This window comes from Antrostomus carolinensis, unplaced genomic scaffold (genome assembly GCF_000700745.2).
Source record: "Antrostomus carolinensis isolate BGI_N321 unplaced genomic scaffold, ASM70074v2 scaffold7400, whole genome shotgun sequence".
Lineage (NCBI taxonomy): Eukaryota > Metazoa > Chordata > Aves > Caprimulgiformes > Caprimulgidae > Antrostomus > Antrostomus carolinensis.
In genome coordinates, this window is record NW_010287651.1 from 61879 (window position 1) to 82605 (window position 20727).

Here is a 20727-nt window from a genome sequence, read left to right on the forward strand (position 1 = left end):
TTTTTAGATAATGTGGACTGGATATGAAATTAATTTAATGCAAAATGAGAGATGACTGTTGTCTTTAACCATGATAAACTCTGTAGACTACAGCCTCTGTGTTTTAAGATGATAAACATTCAATTTCAAGTAATTTTAGCTTTTTCTGCATATTGCATGTGATAAGAACAAAGCAGTTACAGTTATCTACTTAGAAGTATGTAAGCGAATGAAAACAGTAGTGACGACACTTGGCACCATTGCATAATTAATTCTGTGTTCAGCCATACTATATCCTGCTATATAAAAGGGGCCCAGGTAAGGGGATCTGTTTTGTGTAATTTGGAATTGCCAGGCTGCTGTGCTTTTGAAGCTTTATCCTACTGTCACATTTGTTTTGCCAGAAATTGTACTAGTGCTTTGTAGAATATACTTTTTTTGTTGTTGTTGTTTTTTTTGGTTTTTTTGAGAGAAGGTATGCATTGATGTGCTTTGGACCTGTCTTGGTACAAAACAGATGTCTCTCATAGACCTATACTGACTTTTACTTTTTATGTTTCTTCATAACTGTAGACTATTTCAAGTCTACAATGATACTATCGTGATAACTTTGTTATACATCAGAGTTACTCTCAACGTAGCCCAGAAAAATGCACTGTTTAAAAGATATAAAGCAATCTATTTTTAAAACTTCAGAAATCTCAACAGCTTACAGTTGTTTCACACCTGACTTCGATCCATGTCATTTGTTTTAGTTAAACACACTTGCCTTGCAGGCTGCTCTGTTTATGACCATCTTCTATTAGAATTCCCCTTTTAAATACTTGGCTTAGCTTTGCATTCAAGTTGTTGATCTGCTTTTCAGGCTTGCTGCCTTGCTTTATTAGGCACTGCTTGTCCTCTTGAATTTCCTTGAAAACCCTTTTGTTTTTCCTTGTGTTTCAAATTCATTCTAACCTATGTATGCTCTTACACAGCATCCCCACCATATTCAAGTGCCTTTCAGTTGCCTGCCAAGGAAGAGTGTTACCACTTGAGACTTGCTCTTTTTCTCACCTTTTCCCAAAGGAAGAGTGTTTTGTTTTGAGGAGATGAATTGATGATTTATGTTAAGAGATGCTGAAAAAGAACTACACCTTGTCCTCCCATCAGAGAATGGTAATGTTTGTGGCAGTCTTCATGCTCTGTAAATTTTTGTTTTCCAATTGCAGACTGCTCCTGAGAATCTCTCACTGCAGTGTAGATCAGATTTTTTTTTATTATTATTTTGTTTTGGATATAAAATACCTTTGTGTCTAATCTGGATTTGAGCTCTTACTGTAGCTCTTGTGCTAGAGTTTAGACAAACCATCAGGTATTATAGTCAGTGCTACTGACTGACTCAAAGATAAGAACCCTGAATATTTTTTACAAGCTATTTGATTCTTTAATCAAAGAAAACAGAAAAATAAGTTGAAATTTCTTGATAGAACATTTAGGAAGATTAATCTTGTCATTTAAAAAATTGGCTTGTTTCTGAAGGAATGTCTTACAAACATTCATCTTCCCTAGGAAATATATTTACAATAAATTAGGAGCCCAGTTTTGATAACCAGAGTAGTTCTTTCTGCTTTAATGAATGTCACTTCACTTTTAAATCTTGAGATTCTTTTTGAGGACTTTGTGCCCAGTGGGGTAAGAAAAGTGAGTTACTTGAAGCGCATTCTTTATAGAAATTTGGAATCTATCACTGTCTTAAATGTAGCTTAAATGTAGCAAAAGCACACTTTTAAGAATTAATTTCTATGTTACTTAGAAGTCAGTAAAATATGTTACCATATTTATTCTGGTCCTAATTTTTGTATTTGGAAAAAACATGATATGTTAGTCAAAAATAGTATACAGCAAAACAGATACATAACTTCATTTTCAAAGGAGTGCAGGGTGGAGATTTTAGGTTCTATAAAATATTCAATTTTCCAGACCGTTTCTTTTTCTTGATGAATCACAAAGAACTGTTGAGTGCAAATGCATATTGTGTATTTCCCCCACAAGCTTTTGTGAAACTTATGTTTGTTTTTCCCCAAAAATCTTAGTGATCTCTAATTAATCAACCAAATTTATTTTTTTTCTTCACTTACACGGGAGGTATTGTAATAATTTATCTTAAAATTCTGTGATTTTTTTTCCTGGGTAATGGAAACCCATGATCATCCTGGTGGCATAGTAGATCAGAAGAGGAAAAGGATTAAGATGAAAAAAAAAAAACAACTTGCTGCAAGGGTTGTTACACACTGGAAGAAGTTGCCTAAAGATTTTGTGTCGTCTCCATCCTTGGAGCCATTCAAAACCCAACTGGACACAATTCTGGGCAGCCTGCTGTAATCACCCTGCACTGAGCAGAGGGTTTGGACTAGACAGTCTACTGGGGTGCCTTTCCACCTCAACTGTTCTGTGATCCCCATTGATTGCATTGTTACTCACATTAGCTGAAAGACTTTCCCACAAGGACACATAAATATGTTGAATTTTGCTGCATTGCTTCATGGCAACAGTTTCATTTTCCCATCGATACAAATGAATTAATTTCAATTAAAGATAACACATTGCAGTCCCTTAGGAGTAGGAGACAGCAGTGCTAGACACTTAGTCTATCTCTTTGCTAATTTGGGATGGTGCGATTTCATGGTACTAGGCTAACACTTGAGAGTAGCGTTTTTCATATATTCTTACGAAAAGGAGAAGCTAAGACACTCATCAATGCATATAGCTCTCCAGTTTGTATATCTGTACAGATATTGCTGTTAATTTATGTTGTGCTGTGTTCCCTTTTTCCCTTGTGTAACAAGTACATGAGAATTGGAGGGTCACTGGTCACTTAACTACTCAGTAACTTGTTTCCTTGCAGCAGGCAATCCCTGCAACTGCCTGGACTTCCCTGGGAAGAGAGCATTGATGGCAAGAGGAAAGCTAAAGGGGGGAGTTTAGAGAGCTGCTCCTTCTGGGTTTCAGGTTCTACATAAATACATTTCTTGTTGGCTAGTTTATGGTTTGCTTTGTGCTATCTAGTGGGGCTCTCTTTTACTGATATATTTGGAGCCACAGACATTCTTAAAATTGAGCTTATTTTCATTAGAAATCTATCTGCAGAAGACAAATATACAAGCTTCAACACAGCCTGAGTTCCAGCCATATCTCCCTAGTTACTATGGTTCGTGTCTAATTAAGGGTTTTGTGTGGTATATACAGCTGTCTAGGAGTTAATAAGATTCTTCAGACAAATATATAATTTTGTTAGGAACATAGGCCATGGATCAGCTCAAAACTCTTCAGCATTGCTAAGAGTTTGTCCATAGGGTCTTTTACAGAAAGTCCTGAGTTTGTGTTTCACAGTATGTTAGCCATACAAGATCTAGCTCCAGATATGAAACCATATTAGTGTAGCAGCATGCTTGAGGAGTTAAACTCTGCTAAGCATCTGTATTCATGCTGATAACTGAGTTTTGGATCCAGCTTTGTTTGGAAAGTCTGTACAATTCAATCCTTAAAGGCTTTATGTCCTTTCTAGCAGAAGCAGAAGAATGAGTTAAAAGATGACATGTAATTTCTTACCCTTCAGTATTGAAGCAACCAGGGGCTTGTTCTGTATTTGGTTTTAGGGTCTACTTGTTGAAGATAACATGAAACAGAATTGCACCATTTGACTCGTGAGTGCTGTTTGCATTGTTTGAGATCTCTGTATGTGTTGCAAACCTCCTGACATAAATTTTGCTCTATTTGGAAGTTATTTTAATCTGACATTCTGGGGGGTTGGTGGGGTTATTTTCCCTAGAATTATATTGATCTTCAGTATCATGGTAAGTCATGTGATAGTGTGATTTTGTTATAATTTGTTGTGAAAGTTCAGCATTTGTTATTTTTTTACTTTAAGGAGCTCTTGCATGGGTTTATTTGTGCAGACGGTACCTATATCAGTTTGTACTAAAGTTTTTCAAATAAAGGTCTTTGGGGAAAAAATGCCCATGAAAATAATTGTATTTTCAGAAAACAGAAACATAGAATCATAGAATAGTTTGGTTTGGAAGGGACCTTTAAAAGTCATCTAGTCCGACCCCCCTGCAGTAAGCAGGGACATCTTGAACTAGATCAGGTGGCTCAGAGCTCAGTTCAACCTGACCTTGAATGTTTCCAGGGATGGGTCTTCTACCACCTCTCTGGGCAACCTGTGCCAGTGTTTCACCAGGCTAATTGTAAAAAATTTCTTCCTTATATCTAGTCCGAATCTACCGTCTTTTAGTTTAAAACCATTACGCCTTGTCCTATTGAAATGTTGCACTCAACATGTCTTTTGACATTTTGGGTGGGGTTTGTTTGGTTTTTTACGCTGATTTTATTGGTCTACTGAACACTAACCTCTGCTTGTCAGTGGTGGCTTTTTTTGGGTAAGCCTAGATTGTCTTTCAGATAGATACTAAAAGTGAGGGAGTTTTATTTTATATGTATTTGTTATACTGTATAAACTATTTGGTTTGTACATAGTTTTCACTTGTGTAGTGAAACTTCCTGGTAGAATACACTTCTTTTTCATTAATTGCAGCTATAAATAAAGTAGTGGAGAAAGAGATAGAGATGGGTGTAATGTTTCCTGTTGTGATCTTTGAGACAGGATAGATGAATGAGTCATTCATTTAAGTAGTAGTGCTGATAATGAAAGCTTCAAGGAAAATATTAAATTCTGTCATTGTGATCTGTCTGTGCTCAGGCTCCTGATCCTGAGAACGACAATCCCAGGCTGTCCAGCTCTGCTGCAACACAGCCTGCTCTGGCAGTCACCCACTGCAGCTCTGCCTGCTGACCCCTTTTCCCATCACAACTTCTGAAAGCCATTTATGATTACTGTGCAAGGTGGAGAGACCTGATGTCTCTGGCAGTGATGCTGAGATGCATGCAGCCTCACTGCTGGGAAGGAGGCAGGGCTGCTGCTCTTGAGAAGGAAGCAAAGAGTGACTGACTTTTTAAAATAAATGCTTAATTTCTGTGAGCGTGAGTGTGTGTGCACTGCAAGAGTCTGAACGTGTTTTGCATGCTACTGATGTTATAGTACATGTGGTTGCTGCTTCTTTTCAGCTGATGTCTCCACTGCTCTTTTTCCTCTCACAACTGAGTATCAGTTTCTGCCCTTGTCTGATCTACAGTTACCGCCCCCTATAACTTATGCCTCCCACTTTTTCTCACAGCAAAATAATGAGTTCTACTGATTATTTTCCTTATTTCTTCCCACTCCCTCAGCACAAAGCCTCACTAGCCTCCTTCGCTCCAGGAGAGGGAAATGAAAATAGCAACAAAATTACTAATTCTTCTGTGGCAGCCTCTTATTTGCTGCCCTCAGTGCTCTGCCATAACTCAGATTCCTGGGGAGAAGGGTAAAAATCCAAGCAGTTACTGGGACCTTACGTCTTCCTGCACAGGAATTTAATAACACACTGATTTTTCAGTTGCATGGAACTACTGAGAGGAGGCTTACATACCATTATCTTATGACCATATGAGCAAAGAGGAGCCAATCTACCTCTTTTTATGAAATAAATGCTGTTTAGTTCATTATTGCTTGCTGTTAAAAACAAAGCAAAGCAAAACAAAACCTTTATTAGCTTAAAAAACAGATCTGCAGAATTAATTGGTTTTTTAAGCATAACATTGAACTGTTGCTTTTATTTTTCTGAGTAATTTGGGGTACTTTCCTCTAAACCAGCAATAAAAGTAAATCCCACATTCATGCTGTGCTTAAAGCAATTTTGACAAATTCAAACTGGTAATACCAGGCCTATTTTGTTTCTCTAACAAGATGTTTAGGATAAGTGTGGCATGTTCATCTGGGCCTGATTTCCAGCTGAAATCAGGTATGACAGAGCTTGCCAAACTCATTCCGTTCAATCTGGTTAGAAGTAATTGTGGGGTTTTTTTGTTTTTTCTTATTTGCTAAACAGGACTCTGACATTTCCTGGAAAAGGGCTGGGATGAATTTTTGATAGTTTGTAAAAATCCATATGAGCAAACATGGCTTTAGCATTAATTCATGCCATGCTAAAAGGGGAGATGGCATCCTGGTGCTGCAACAATGATTCTCACCACTGGGATTTGCCTCCTGTCTGCTCTCTTATACCAGTATAATCCCTCTCAGTGAAAGCCATGAACAACAAATGGTACTTTACACTCACTGCAGAGCTGACTGGTTCATCTCCAGTGCTTGTGAGTATACAGGTCCAAGCTCAACAGCTGAGTTCATCTCCAGAGCAGCCACCTTACAGCAGGGTTGGATCCTGCTGCTGTCAAAAGATGCCCTGAAGCTCAGGGCTCAGCAGGACTTCTGCCTTCTGCCCCAAGTGTGGCAATACCTCCATGAGCAGCAGAGCTGAGGGACTTATAAGCACCAAGCTCCTGTGAGCCATCACCTCTCATGCAAGCCAAGAGCTACCAGCTCTTGTGAATCCTTTGACTGCAGCAGGAGCCAAGGCCCAGGAGTGCCTGACTTTCACAGCAGCACAAGAGCTCCTGTCAGCTGCTAAATGGCATCTTGCAGCTGTAACGGGCAGTTTCCCCCACATTGTCTCTCTCCACCTGGAGATGCTCTTTGCAAATTCCCCCTTCTTGCAAGGCATAGGTTGTGGGGTTGTTTTGTTTGTTTGTTTATTTTCCATAAAATCACTTTGCACACTGTCTGCTTTTAATACACTGTTTGTGAGTGCTCCGCTCTCGTGTTCTGTAATCCTGCTTCATTCTTGTAGACTAGAAGGTGGATTACCAATGATCTGCCTAAATTCAGATCCATGGTGAAACTCAGAAGGTGCAACCATGCACTTTCTAGTTATAACAAGTAAACATAAAGTAATGGTAATGGTTGTTTCTGCTGAAAGAAGGATCTAGGATTGAACAGCCAGGTGGGAACACTGTTTTTCTGCAGGTCAGCATAAGCTTTCTAACTGTGCCACCACACTTCCCACATGTTATGGCCACCATTCAATCCTTATGAACCATGGTGGTTCAGGGGTGGTTTGGTGCCACTGTGTAAGAGGAAAGGTGGCCATAGCTGTGAGCGAAAAATTATTCTTAGACAATAAAAATCAGCTGGCAAAGTTTTGAACCATGGTGATGCAGGAAATAGTGTTTCTTCCTGTAGACTCAGCGGTCTGTAAAATGATACATTGCTTCATAGTTCAGCAAGGTGAATGTCTTGATTAGTCAGAGCTGTCTTCCTATGGAAATGGGGTCTGATTATTTATTATTATGGAAAATGTGTTGGCTCTTTCCATAGATAAAGTCATTTTGACTTGCACAGAAGTTCTTTTGCTTTTAGAGGATGATGTAGGTTTTGTCTCTTCACACCACTGCTTGAGCTAGCTGTTGTCTTTAATTCTCTTTTAATGCTACTTCTTTTCTACAAATTGGAAAAATTTTCCTCAGGACATCTGGGTTACCACTTACTGGAGCATCTTCCTCAGAACTCACCCCCCATCCTCACCCCTTTTGCATACCGTTGTATTTTTGAGATTAATCTGCCTTATTTTGTTGAGTATCAGACACAGGTTCTTCTTCTTCCTCTCTTCTTTCTTTTGGCAGATACCTCACTTTCTGTTTTCACACTGTCACCCACTTCTGTGAGCTCTGATACTTGCCTGCCTCACTTGTCTGTTCCTCAGTGATAAGGGGAGACCTTATTGCTCTCTAAAATTACTTGAAAGGAGGTTGTAGCGAGGTGGATGTTGGTCTCCTCTCCCAAGCAACAAGTGACAGGACAAGAGGAAATGGCCTCAAGTTGCACCAGGGGAGGTTTAGATTGGATGTTAGGAAAAATTTCTTCACTGAAAGGATTATCAAGCATTGGAACAGGCTGCCTAGGAAAGTGGTGAAGTCACCATCCCTGGAGGTAAAGATGTGTAGATGTGGTGCTTAGGGACATGGTTTAGAGGTGGACTTGGGAGTGTTAGGTTAATGGTTGGCCTCGATGATCTTAAAGGTCTTTTGCAACCTAAGTGTTTCTGTAATTTTGTGATTTGCAGGCATCTTTGCTCTTTCCTTCAATTTCACATCATCTTTTCTCCATTTTTCAGGGTGTTTGGGGCACTGCAATATCCTTTGAGTTTACTTCTTCCCTGTTACTCATTCTGCTTTTGTATTTGACTTCATGGCCAGATGTTTCCCATTTTCCTCATCTAGGAATCTGCTTTTAAAATCTTGTTTGCAGATTTGTAAGGTTTTAGTATGTCCGGTCTTCCCTCTTTTACCTTTTGATTCCCCATCAAAATTTTGCCTTCATCCTCAGCAGTGGCTTTAGTTTTGGAATCTTTTCTTTGGTGGAACCTGTTAGATTACATTTCTTAGATGTACATATTCCAGAATGTGCTTACCAAAGTATAACTAGTCATTGTAATGGAATTCTCTTCTCTCCATGTCCCATCTTCTGCTGCCTTGGCAACCACTTAGACAACTTTTCAGTGAGCTTTTGTTAAGGTTAAAAAAGTACTCAATTAGACTTTTGTCAGGTTTATTTCTCTAGCCTGGTTTATCTGAAGGGCTGAATTCTTTCTTTCCTCTCCACTGCAGTAACCTTGCTCCCAAGTTGCAAAGAAATACTCCTAAATAGGTGGAGTGGGCAGGGAGTCGCATCTACCTTCAGGTTTCTATAATAATGACTGCTGTCTCTGGGAAGACTATGTTCTCCATACATTCATTGGTGAGGAATAGGCAGTTTTCGCTTACAATTTAGTGGACCTGCTTAGACAAAGTATATGGGGGAAGAAAAGGCACACAAATTGATACAGCTGATGGCTTTGATACATTTTTTTCTCTACCCACAAAGATAAAACCACTCAGTCCACTGGCAGATATTTTTTTGCTAGAAATTGTTGCAGTGTCTATTACTTTTTCCTTGAAAGGATTGCTTTTTTAGCCAGCAATCTCATTTCTGATGAATTTTTAAATATTTAATAAAGCAATTGGTCTGTAGAAAGCACTATTTTCATTGTCTTTGTGTTCTTATGTGATGACTGAGGAGACTGACAAAGCAGTGCTTTGTGTAATATCTATACTTATTTCCAAAATAGAAGGGGATAGATGTTTCAAATTTAGCATAGAATTCCCTACAGTACTTATCAGGCTTTACAGTCTTAACATTTTTAATCAGTTGTAAAAGATCCTCTTACTCTCTGATTTATATAATAGACCTTAGCTTTTCTATTTTTGCTTCATTTGACTTCAGAATGTTTCCGATGCTATAAAAATTTGATATTTTGTTATTTTTATTTTAATCTTAAATTTTTCCATGTATCAGTGTTGATAAAATTCTCACTTTTTAAACAGTGACTTTTAAAACAAAAAAATATTAGCCATATCCTTAAAACAAAAGAGATACAATATTTAATATCAAGCATATTACTGACACTTTATGTGACCATTTTTCCTCAAAATCATATTGACTGAAATTTTCAAGGGACTAATGACTAGTTGTGTGTTTTGAATTTTCATCTGCTGGAGAGCTTTTAATGCTTTCTGGAGAATGTTGGACTCTTTCTTCTCCCTCCCTCTTTTCAGAGAGGAATTGTAGGAAGAATTGTGAGTAATATAAACCTTCCCTGGCTCTCCCAGGAGTTTGTGTTGTGTGGTAGTATAGCAGTTCTTGCACTGATGTGAGAAATGCTTTCTTGGCCACTAGTTTCCATTCAATTTCAAGCACCTCTTTTGCTCATCAGTGGCATTTCCTCTTCTGTCCAGTGGGTGACCCTGACCAGGGGTTGAGGCTCTTCCAGACATGTTTTCTGCCTGTCAGCATTTTCAGTGTGCTATCCTGCTGGAGCAGACACAGAGTATCTGGTGGTAATGTGGGTCAGGAGTGAAAGCAGGTGGCAGAGATGGGGCACGTGTCTGCATGGTGGGGCTGCTGTTTTGCAGCTCCAGCTTCAGCACACAGGTAAATCTGTTGCTTGTGACTGATTGGCAAAATGAAGGTTAGTTCCAGTCAAAGCTTGAGTTAACTAATTTAAATGAATTGCCTTAATTTTAGTGTTTCAAAGTACTATTGTATTTGTCAGGAAGGCTCAGAGACTGATCACAGGTCCATCTTTTCTGTGGCAGACATTGTAGGAGTAGTGTGACCTCACTGGTGGGCTTTAATTACTTGCTGCCTGTGTTTCAACTAGCTTGAAAACTGCTAAGTGTCTTTAATTGCTAGGTTTTATTCAGGTCCTCCAGACAGGAGACTGAGTATAAATATGTGTAGCTCATAATTATACCTGTTCTCTCTAACTCAGTCTTAACAGACAGTATCCTTGCCTGCTCATGGGGTCATCAAGACAGATGAGCAAAGAGGGTGTTACTTTCAAGGAATTTAAACAAGTACACTTGTAGCGTGATACATAATGTGCCTAGCTGGTCTCCTTTGATAACTCTTGGCTCACTGTTTCATTGTTGCTATGCAGTCTTCCTGAAATCTGTAAACTCAAGGTTACCTACAATGAAGAATTTACTACAAATAGTTGAAATCCAAGACTGGGAAAATGATAAAGTTTGCATTTAAAAAGTTGTTACAATCAGGCCTTTAATTCCCTCTTTACACATTACATACTTCTCCTTAGAGCCAGCCTTTTTGGTCAGTGAGAAGAAGCATTATTTCATAGATGCAATTACATTTGGGGCAAAGATTTTAGGAGCCATAAGGCAGTGTCTTTACAACAGATTAAATAGAGAGCCTTGTCATGAGAGGCTAGTGCACAATCTGGCCAGTTGGCAACAAAAAGGAAAAATTTGCTTACAAGTGAAGGGTAAGAGCATTTTAGCATGGAACAGCTCAGTAGATGATGCAGTTGCTAGGTAATGTCTTTCATTTCTGGAAAAAGTCTTGAGGTGAAAGCTAATCAATAAGGTAGATGCAGTGTGATGTCATTTGTTGCCATGGTTTCTGAACTTAGCAGTCTGTTATCAGTAAATAATATTGATGGTTGCTATGCAGTTGAATCTTTTCATATTGTTGTTTTGCCATTATAAAGCTCTTTAATCTTGGCTAAAGCTTCAAAGTGCAGAGTGTCTAAGAGTTTAAGCATTTTAATAGATAGGCTTGTATTACAACCCTAAAATAACTTGAAATTTACCACCTAATAAACAACAGGCATCAGTAGGAAGTGAACAAGGTTAACATTTTGGTGATTAAACTTCCACAAAGCAGTTGACATTTTCTAGTAAATTAATCTGCAAATTAAATATCTCAGTGGAATTAGTGCTATGACTCATTACATGAGTTGCAGATCATGTAAAAAAGGGGTAAGCAGTCAATCCTCTGGATGATAAGGCAGTCAAATGTATAAAGCTGTAAATGGCTCAATAGCCATCACAGCTTCTTGAACAATGTCCTTGTGTTTCATATATCTTTCGCTGTTGGATTGTGCCTCTTTATTATGTTTGGGTTTTGCTAGAAATATTTTGTAGCAGCTTATGTTAAGCATCAGACACTTGGACAGGCTGAAAGGGAAATGAGACTTATTTGTCCTGATAGTTGTCAAGGTGAAGGAAAAGCATTCTTAAGTCAGGTCCTTTAAATCAAACACAATACTTCATTTCTCATATTCTATGGAGAAGATGTTAGTTTTAGTAGAATGATGTGTATCCTCTACTTGATTGATTGGCATCTCTTTACAGTGTCTTTTCTTGATAGTTTGAGTTACTGAAAGCACTTTGGAGGGAAAGAATGGAAAAAGAGATGAAAAGACAGAGTTCAGTGCAAGCTGGAGAAGGTAACATGGGGTGATCTTAAAGATGAGGTGATTTGTAGAAGTACAAAATTTTCAGTACCCAGCAGTGAAACATTTTAAAGGAGTGGAGGGCACATTGGACAAAGTGGAAAGAGGGAAAAAAAAAAAAGAAGTAGAGAAAAAAGCAGACAAAGAAGAAGCTAATGGAAGAAAGAGGAACTATTTTTATTGAGGTGAGCGAAAAGGGGAGGGAGGAAGGGTGGAAAAAATCAGATTATGACTTGCTGAATTCTAGGTTTTTTACATCTTTGGAGTGACATTTGTCATGCTGTCTAGTTTTTCTATTTTTCCGCAACGGATTCCTCCTCCTCCTCTTCCATTTCCACTGTTCTCTGCCTCAACAACACATTTCTCTAGAAAGTGTTTTGCCACCTTCTTTCTTGTCTTCTTCACACATCTCTCCTCTGTGTGGTGACATTGCCTGTCACATTTCTTTCAAACAGAGAAGTAATTGCCTTTGTAGTCCTACTTGTCCCCTTAATATAGTGACCGGATTGTCAAGGGCATGCCCTCAATGGGAGACCTGAGGAAGATATCACTAGGAAAAGTGAGGCATACAGCTAAAATGCTGCTCTTGCAAAGTGGGAAGGGGTGTTCTTGATGACTCCTCTCCTGGAACTCCTCTTGAAATTCCTGGTTGGCTGTGCAGAAACACAATAACAGCCTTCAAGGAGTTTATCCTCAAACCATTGCTACTGAGAGGGGGCAGATGGAGGAGACATGCCGACTTGATGATGATAGCAGATGTCAACAAGTTAACAATCTGAAAAGGAAACTAGCAGCACAGCAGTGCTTTTTACCCAAATGTTTAAAGAGAAGGAGAAAAGAAGAAAAAAAAAGAGAAAAGCAACATGGAAAAGAAGATATAAATCAGTAGTGCTGATCAGCAGAGCTGTAAAAGACTATCTGATGCTAAATCTGTAAAGTGGTGCTGTTGAGTGGATTTAATCTAAAGAAGTATTTCACTATTAGGCTGTCACAAAGGAAGAGCATTTACTTCAGATGCCATATGCCAACTGTGCAATTAGGCTTCCAGTCATACATGCCGTGTGTACTAAAGCGGGGGGCAAGTCTCAACCATTTGCAATTGCTCTTGCATAACACTTGCTTTTACATTCCTGGATATTCAGTTGTGAGAGTTCTGTTGCTTGGGCTGACATACTTATCTTTTATTTCTCCTGGGTTTTTATCTTAGGGATATTTGTTTTCTGTATTGGGCTTTTTTGTTTGTTTGTTTTTCTCCCTTAAGGCAAAACTAAATTGTAAGATCTTTTTTGATACTCTTTCACATTATAAAGCAATTCAGTTTTGAAAAGATTAAAACATACATTTTCTGTCTGAGAAAAACCCCACACACCTTATTATATGAGAGACAGCTTGGTACTTTGTATGAGTGAAGAACTTCATAAAAAATACATACAATAGTGGAAAGTCTCAGGTAGCTTTAACAAAAGACTTTCTTAATTTGTGAATTTCTGCTGTTTTTCTTAAGCCAATTTTTTACCAACAGCCATTGCAAGACACTGAGTGTGTAGGTGATGAGGTATCTTCTCCGAAAGGAAAAGGCAAAGAGAAGATGTATGCAGCAAAGTCCCTAGAGCCACCATGGCACTCCCTGCATTGCACATGCCTTGTGAATCCTTTCAACCTGTTCCCAGCCCCATCACATGGGATGATGATGTTCCACGTTCCACTGGATGACCCAGTGTCACTGAGCACTTAACACAGATTTGGATTAGGTTTCCCAAACATGATATGGAAATTAAAATAAAAATAGGTTTATCAACATAAGCAATTAGTGAAAGTATCTTGGCATTGGAAGCCACATATGGGCCTAACGTGAGATAATTCAACCTGGACAAAAAGTTATCAGTTATAGATATAAGTCTTCTGAGTGTGTGATATAGTTATATGATAATAATTGATTGCAGTTACTTCAGCCCTGTTGATATTGTAGTAGCTGATATTGTAGTTGAGAAATGCATAGTAAGACTAAGGGAAATAGCGATATTTACCTTAATTACATGCTTTAGCTACTGTTGGCACTATTTAAATAAAAATCTCAGAGCTTGTTGCTAAAAGTTTGATTCACTGTACAAAATTCTTGAAAGAAAGTAGTTAAAAAATCTGAAGTTTGGAAATTACTTTAGATTTATTAAAGCAATTTTCATTTCATTTTATGTCTGTATGATTCAGCTAAGCTCTTCTCTGGAGCTTTTATATCTTTAGTTGAGGTCTGGGGTCAGTCATGCTGCAAATAATCTCTTTTTATGAGTAGATTTAAGGCATGTTTGTTTTCTGTGTATTGATTTAGAAACAGAAAGTTAGTTCCCAACCCAAACCGAACAAGTAGTTGTTCTTGTAATAGTTGCAGCACATTTTTTCTGGTGTACATACACAATTTTATTTTTCACAATGTACTGCAGAAAAAAAAAAAAAGTGGTTGTTGCTTGATCCTTGTGTGGAAACCCCACTTTTCACCAGAAGGTTTCCACAAAAACAAGCCCAGCACCCCAAACTCCCAAAAGTCTAATATAGCAATCCTGTGCACACTAAGAAAATAAATCCTTTGTGGTTCTTGTAGCTTCAGTTAAAATACAAAAACATCAGTATTCCCCCCTGATGTTTCAAATGCAAGGAAGTTGCTGTACAAGATGTCCTCTCCTGGGCTGTTGGCTTTCTATCTTTCCTGCAAAGACTTGTGAGGGCACAGCAAAGCCAGGACACCACACTGCTGATACATCTCATACATGCTTCTGCTTCTGTCACTGTGGTGCTCACCAGGAATGAGCTAACATCAGTACCAGTGATAAAGGTCCGTGTGTTGTGATGAGCAGCACCGTGCACCTTCCTCACTCTGCAGCTACAGCTGAGCACTCTGTACAGAAGACAAACCACGTTTTAAGGGCTCTGATGTTCTTCATTTCTCTGACATGGTGAAATAGCACTTCAATGCAGGAATGAGCATTCAAGTCCAGCAGGAGAATTGATTTTTTCATGTAGACGTTGAACTCCTTTTGCTGAAGAGGTAGTCCCAGAGTTATGATAGCCCATCTAGCTGTTTTGTCACAAAACTTCAGACATGTTGAAGCATTGGAGATAAACAGAACTGTACTGATACAAGTTCATAAAACTTTTTTAGAAGAGGAAAAATTATTTTTTCCCAACACAACTAGAGGTTGCAGATGATACTGTTCATGTATTACAAGTAGAACATTTCTCTTGCTTGCCCAAAATCCTTGTAAGAAACCAATCCCCACATTTTCATAGCTTGTGTGAGATCACCCAGACATTCAGATGTTTAAAGAGGTTCCAAGGATACTTTTGAACATACAAAAGATGTCTCTAAAGGTTCCTGTTATCTGGCACCTCATAAACCATCCAACTAGATCCAAGAATTAGCAGCATTTTAAAAACCACGGATCCCTCCCTGTGTAAGGCAGAATTCTTTTTTATTGTCTAGTCACTACTCTCTCTCTCTCTCTCTATATATATATATGTATATATATATAAATTAAAAGCCATTCTAGGTGTAGGAAGTCATTCCAGGCCATTTTGGGAATAGGACATGCAAAATAAACTGTGTGCCCACTGAGAACTCTCTAGTTGTTTTCTGTTTGAATCTATAAATTTCTTCACATTTATCAAGCTCAGCTGGATTGCACTGTTCTTAACACCTCAGACTCATCAGCTGTCCACTCTGGTTTTGGCAAGCTCTGCATTTTCTTTGCCCATTTAGTGGCACTATTTATTCCCTTTACCGGTATTTTTTCCCTCAACCACTCACTCAGTGAATTTTCCTTTTCCTTACCTGAAGCTGCTACATCCTATCTATTACTTCTTTAAGTCACATCCACTTCCCCCCACCCACTGTGTCCCCTGAAACTTTGTGATCTCCTATATAAATCTTCCCATCCCCCTTCTCTGATTTGCCATTTCTCAACATTATTTTAGATCATCTGTTCCCATCTAGCATGAAATGAGTTCTGCTGGCAGAAAGACACAGCAGCTTTACTGAATGTGCTCAGGTTGCCTGAGATTGCTTTATAACAAAGAAATTGCCAATTTCTGATAGGTAATGCTTTCAGATGTTAAGCTTGGGACAGCCATGGGACACAAAAGTCCTTCCTAAAGGCACGTTCCCTTCTGTTTATCAATAACCTGAAACAATGTCTTTCCAAAGTGCCGGTGAACCTGCTTTGCTTTTACCACAATCTCAGTGCAATTTGGTACTGTATTCCTCACACATTAAAAAAAAAAATAAATAAAAATCACTTTATTTATTTGTTTTAATTTAGAAGATAAAAATTCAGCATGATGCACAGAAAAATCTTTTATGGTGTAGAGTTATAGACAGGAAAAGACAATGAAGTACATCTTATTATATTCAGTGTTTATTTTTACATTGAAAGCTATTGCTGTTTCTTCCTGATATTTTTGCTGGCAATAACAAGGTAAAAATGTTTTACTACACAAATTATATACTTCTAGCACAGTGGTTTAAAATGAAAATTACCTGTATAAAAGAGACTTTCAGTCAGTCTATATAGGCAGCTGGAAATTGGTTTGAATGCATGCAGCTAATGGTCACAGCAAGTTGCATGGCAGCAGGTTTAGTGGAAGTCTAGGCACTGTTTACTTTAGTTCTGCTTTCATAAAGGTTGGACAAGAGGACTGAAAAAATGCTATAGTAAATGGTGAATAAAGTCAAAAGCTAAATGCTTAAAGCACACATTTTTAGAATTCTAGAGACAGTTATCTAACAGACCTATGTATTTTAATGAGATGCGGTCCTTCAATTTCCTTTGAAAACAAAAAAAACCCACCCTAAGCTGGTCTTTTTTCAGTCTTCAAGGAAAAATAATTATTGGTAATAAGTTAATACTCCTATTGACATCAATGGGAGGAAAGGGTGTGAGGAATATTATGACTGTAGACAAATAAATGTCTTGTATAATTATTCCATTTTTGGAATCTTGCATTGCATTAGTAGGTTAAGCTTTTCAATGCTAATAGCTTATACAATCTCTGTCATAAAGCTTCCTTCATTGAAGTCATTAGACGATGAAATTTACTGTCCCTGTTTAGCGAGGAGAGGAAGCCACTTGCTATAAAATGTCTGAGGTGAACTTGCTTCTTTTTACTCATGAAGTGTAGCTCTTACACAGACTGTTGAGAAGGTGCAGAATATTATAGTCCTCCTGTGCTTAATTGTTTCTGTATGCCCTGGAATTTAAAGAATTTAGGATGTATTTGGCAGTAGCTTTCCCTCTATAATCAGGTTGCTATGGTAAACCTATTATTCTAGACAAAGAGAGTGTGTTTAGTAAAGTGCTGATCCCTTTTCAGTTTAATGTGAGCTTCAAATTACTTTTGAATGATTGAATTTGTATGGTAAGTACTTTATCACAATAACTAAGAGAAGAAGGTCACAGAATAAGGTGTGTCTTCTGTTACTTCAGTAGCAGATACATCTGACAAAGTAGTAGTATGGCTGAAGCAAGCTTACCCTGCAAATATTTTATCCTGGTTTTCCCAGGGAAGCAGCCTGAAATTTATTTTTATAGAATGCTATTAATTTTTGTGTTTATCTATATGGTGATAAACTGAGCCTTTGAAGTTTACATTTGCTACATCCTGTGTAGTTAGCTGTTCAGAAGCAGTAGGACTTTAATTCTCTGTTAAATCGTCTCCACAGGTTGAGCCCACCTTACATAAACTGACCAAAATCTCAGTGCTTTTGGAGATAAAATATACTTTTAAAGCCAGTGCAAAGTTGCAATTATTTAGTGCCACCACTAATTCACCTCTTGTGTTCCTAGTGCTGATTTTTTCATATTTGTGGAAGAAAAGGAATGGTGAACTAATAATTTGAGTATCAATTTCAGCATTTAGAATGTGCTAAATGTACTAAATGTACTAAATGTACAAATGTACTAAACTGCCATAACTGTATCTTTGAATATTTAAAAGTAAAGAAATAGCTCAGAGAAATCCTTTTCCAGATAACTTACTAACTGAGTTTTCTGTCCATTTTCAAGGCACTTCAGTTCTGCTGAGGCCTGCAGTCAGATGATCTAAATCATACCCTGAACTTAGGTGGGAGCCAACCAAAAATTAAATAGGAGGCACAGATATCAACAAGGATTTTGGGCTTTTTGTGAATATATGTGTTGCTGTTTTATTCATTAACTAAGATGAGGAGATTGAGAAAGTAGGGCCTAAATCCCCTTTGTGCTTGATTTGGGAAGACAACCCGTGCTTGTATCTCTTACATGACAAGAATTTACCCTATCTGCCTAGGGATGGGATACTTCTCATTTTTTTTTTTTTGCTGGTGAAACTGTTGTACATTAACTAAAATGAATAAATATTAATTGCAGTAGGGACTGAGAGGAACCTGTTCCCATGCCAGCACAAGTGCCCAGCCACTGGGCTCTCAGGTCATTCTGGCTTATTAAATTAACCATTACAGAAGGCAATGCTTAATTACAGAACATGCAGGAGCCTCATTACAAAACCTTCCTTTGCTTGTCCCTCTGGAGAATTTTCTATCTCTACCGACTCTTCTCTTCAAAGCAACTTGCTTAAACTGATTTTGTTGTCCTCCAGGCATCCCCCTTATTATAGCATTAGGTGGCCAGGATACCACTGTTAAAGATGGTTCTTTCATTTATTTTACAGAGTCTTCACAACAGATGGGTCCTGTTCATCAGGTACCTATCTGCCTACGGGTGACTGATTGTGCTTTGGGACACTGTGATGTGACATTTTTGTAAAAGTAACCAGGTTGTCTAAGGTGGCTGCATAAAAAGAGAATGTGAAAGCCCCAGACATGTTGGACTCATTAAAATTCTCTGTATATTTAAGTACTAAGGAATGACTTTTTTCTAGTTTCTAATGTAGCTGTCCTTGGCAAATAATTATAGCTTAGAGAATGCAGGCTAATATCATCAACCATTCTGTCAACAATCGTATCTTAAATGTTGACATGATTACCAAATGCAACTGTATTTTGTGATGTGATAGATGCACTTCCTATAATAAGTTTCTTTCTGGAATGAATATCCTCACACAATTGCCAATGCAACATAGTTTTAAAACTATGTATGTTATAAAGCTGTCATAAAGTATTTGCTGTTATTCTCTCTATCAGCATGTCTTTTTTAATCCTGGCACATAGAATGTCAGCTGGAAAGTGTAATGTACATTGATGCTTGGGAAGATGAAGAGTATAGCAGCTATAAAATGAGCTGGGAATTTCTTCCATAAGTAATAAGATCCTCCCCTACTCCAACTTAATAAGACTAGGTTTTTTTGAAAAATAAATGTAACAAATTTAGGTTAGAAATAAATAAAAAACCCCAAAGATTAAGAATGATCTGACAGTATGTTGAGCTAAAAGGTGTTATTATCACAAAAACTACAGCTAGAAAAGCCCCACTGAGGTTCTCCTTAACAGTCCTAACAGTCCTCTCCCGCTCAGCAAAATATTTCAGCAAATGCTGAAAAAATACTGCACATGCTGAACTGTTTGGTTACATAATGAAAGACTGCACTTGGAGGAGGTTTTTGCTTTGCAACTATAGTTGCTCCTACTGTAAATTTGGGTTCTGAAGTCAGTAGAGAAGTGTCCAGGCCCAGGTTGAGTCTCACTTATGCTGTGATTAAATTAGGTTGAGAACAGGCTTTTCTGCATCCTAATCCATGTCTCTGGTGACCTCTTTTACGCACTGTATCCTTTCCTAAGCCTATTAAATTTATTACTTTGATCCACAGTTTGTGTCATATTTAGAGCATTCTCACAGTAGCAATGCATTAAAAGGATTTTTAAAATATGGAGGCAAATTGGAAGTTAGGAAATAGCAAAAACAATGTTACCCTGAACTGAGTTTGTCTCATATATGTGCAAGGTAAGACTGTCATTGATTTTAACTTTTTTCACATCTGACAGTTAAATACTCACTGTTCTGAGGGCTTTGGAGTGGAAGATCTGTGGGAGTTTGGATGAGTCTATTCCCCCTTTAAACTCTGGGGAGTTTTCCTGTGAACAGGTTGATGGAAGGGAAGATTCTGACAGAGGTTATGCTTTGACTTCTATTTCCTCAGGGCTAGACAAGAAGAATTATTGGGATTTTTGCTTTCCACATGTCTGACGGTGTATTTGAAGAGTTATGTTTCTACATTAATAGAGAATATCTTAGATAGCCCTGTGCATAGACTAATTCTAATCACATTAATTTTGGAGTTTCTACGGTATATGCTAAATATTTTAGATCAATTAAAGAGGTTAATTGTGCAGTTAGACATATGCCATATATATACAAATACTATATATATGTATACATATATCTGTATATATACATATAACTGTACATATACATGTAACTTTGTATATATGTATACATATATATATATATATACACACACACACACACACACAAAGTTCAGATATGAAAAACATACAATGGCAATGGTTGCCTATTGTTGTTGTTTCCACCAAGATATAACAGTGCTATACTTTGCTTCTGGTTGCTATGGAAGAGGGGTAGAATCAATCACTTAGGTTGGAAAAGACCTCTAAGATCATCGGGTGCAACTGTAAACCAAACACTGCCAAGTCCACCACTAAACCATGTCCCCAAGTGCCTGGTTTTTTTGGGTTTGTTTGTTTGTTTGTTTGTTTTTGTTAAATAGCGTTTATGCGCATACTTTAAGTAATACAGAGTGACTTGTAGTTTGTCTTCAGGGGGTAGAATGTGGAATAAATTTGTTTTTTATTCCATTTATTTTACTTTACTGAAATCATGACTCTTCATTCTTGCAGGGAGGTGTGAATGTGGCCAATGCACTTGTTTCCCTCCAGGCGACAACAGAGTTCATGGCAAAAACTGTGAATGTGATGATCGACAGTGTGAAAATGTGGATGGTCATGTCTGTGGGGGTATGTGTTCACTTAATATATTATAAT

At 37.9% G+C, this 20727-nt stretch overlaps 1 protein-coding gene across 1 annotated transcript in view; it reads left to right on the forward strand.

Annotated features, from left to right (window-relative positions):
• Window positions 1-20706, forward strand: part of ITGBL1 (integrin subunit beta like 1) — a gene marked incomplete at its 3' end in the record, with an annotated part of 57794 nt that extends 37088 nt beyond the window's left edge. The window contains exon 6 of the mRNA XM_010163635.1: window positions 20584-20706. Within this exon, the coding sequence (XP_010161937.1) occupies window positions 20584-20706 (123 nt within the window). The remainder of the gene's footprint in view (window positions 1-20583) is intronic.
• Window positions 20707-20727: the final 21 nt, after the last annotated feature.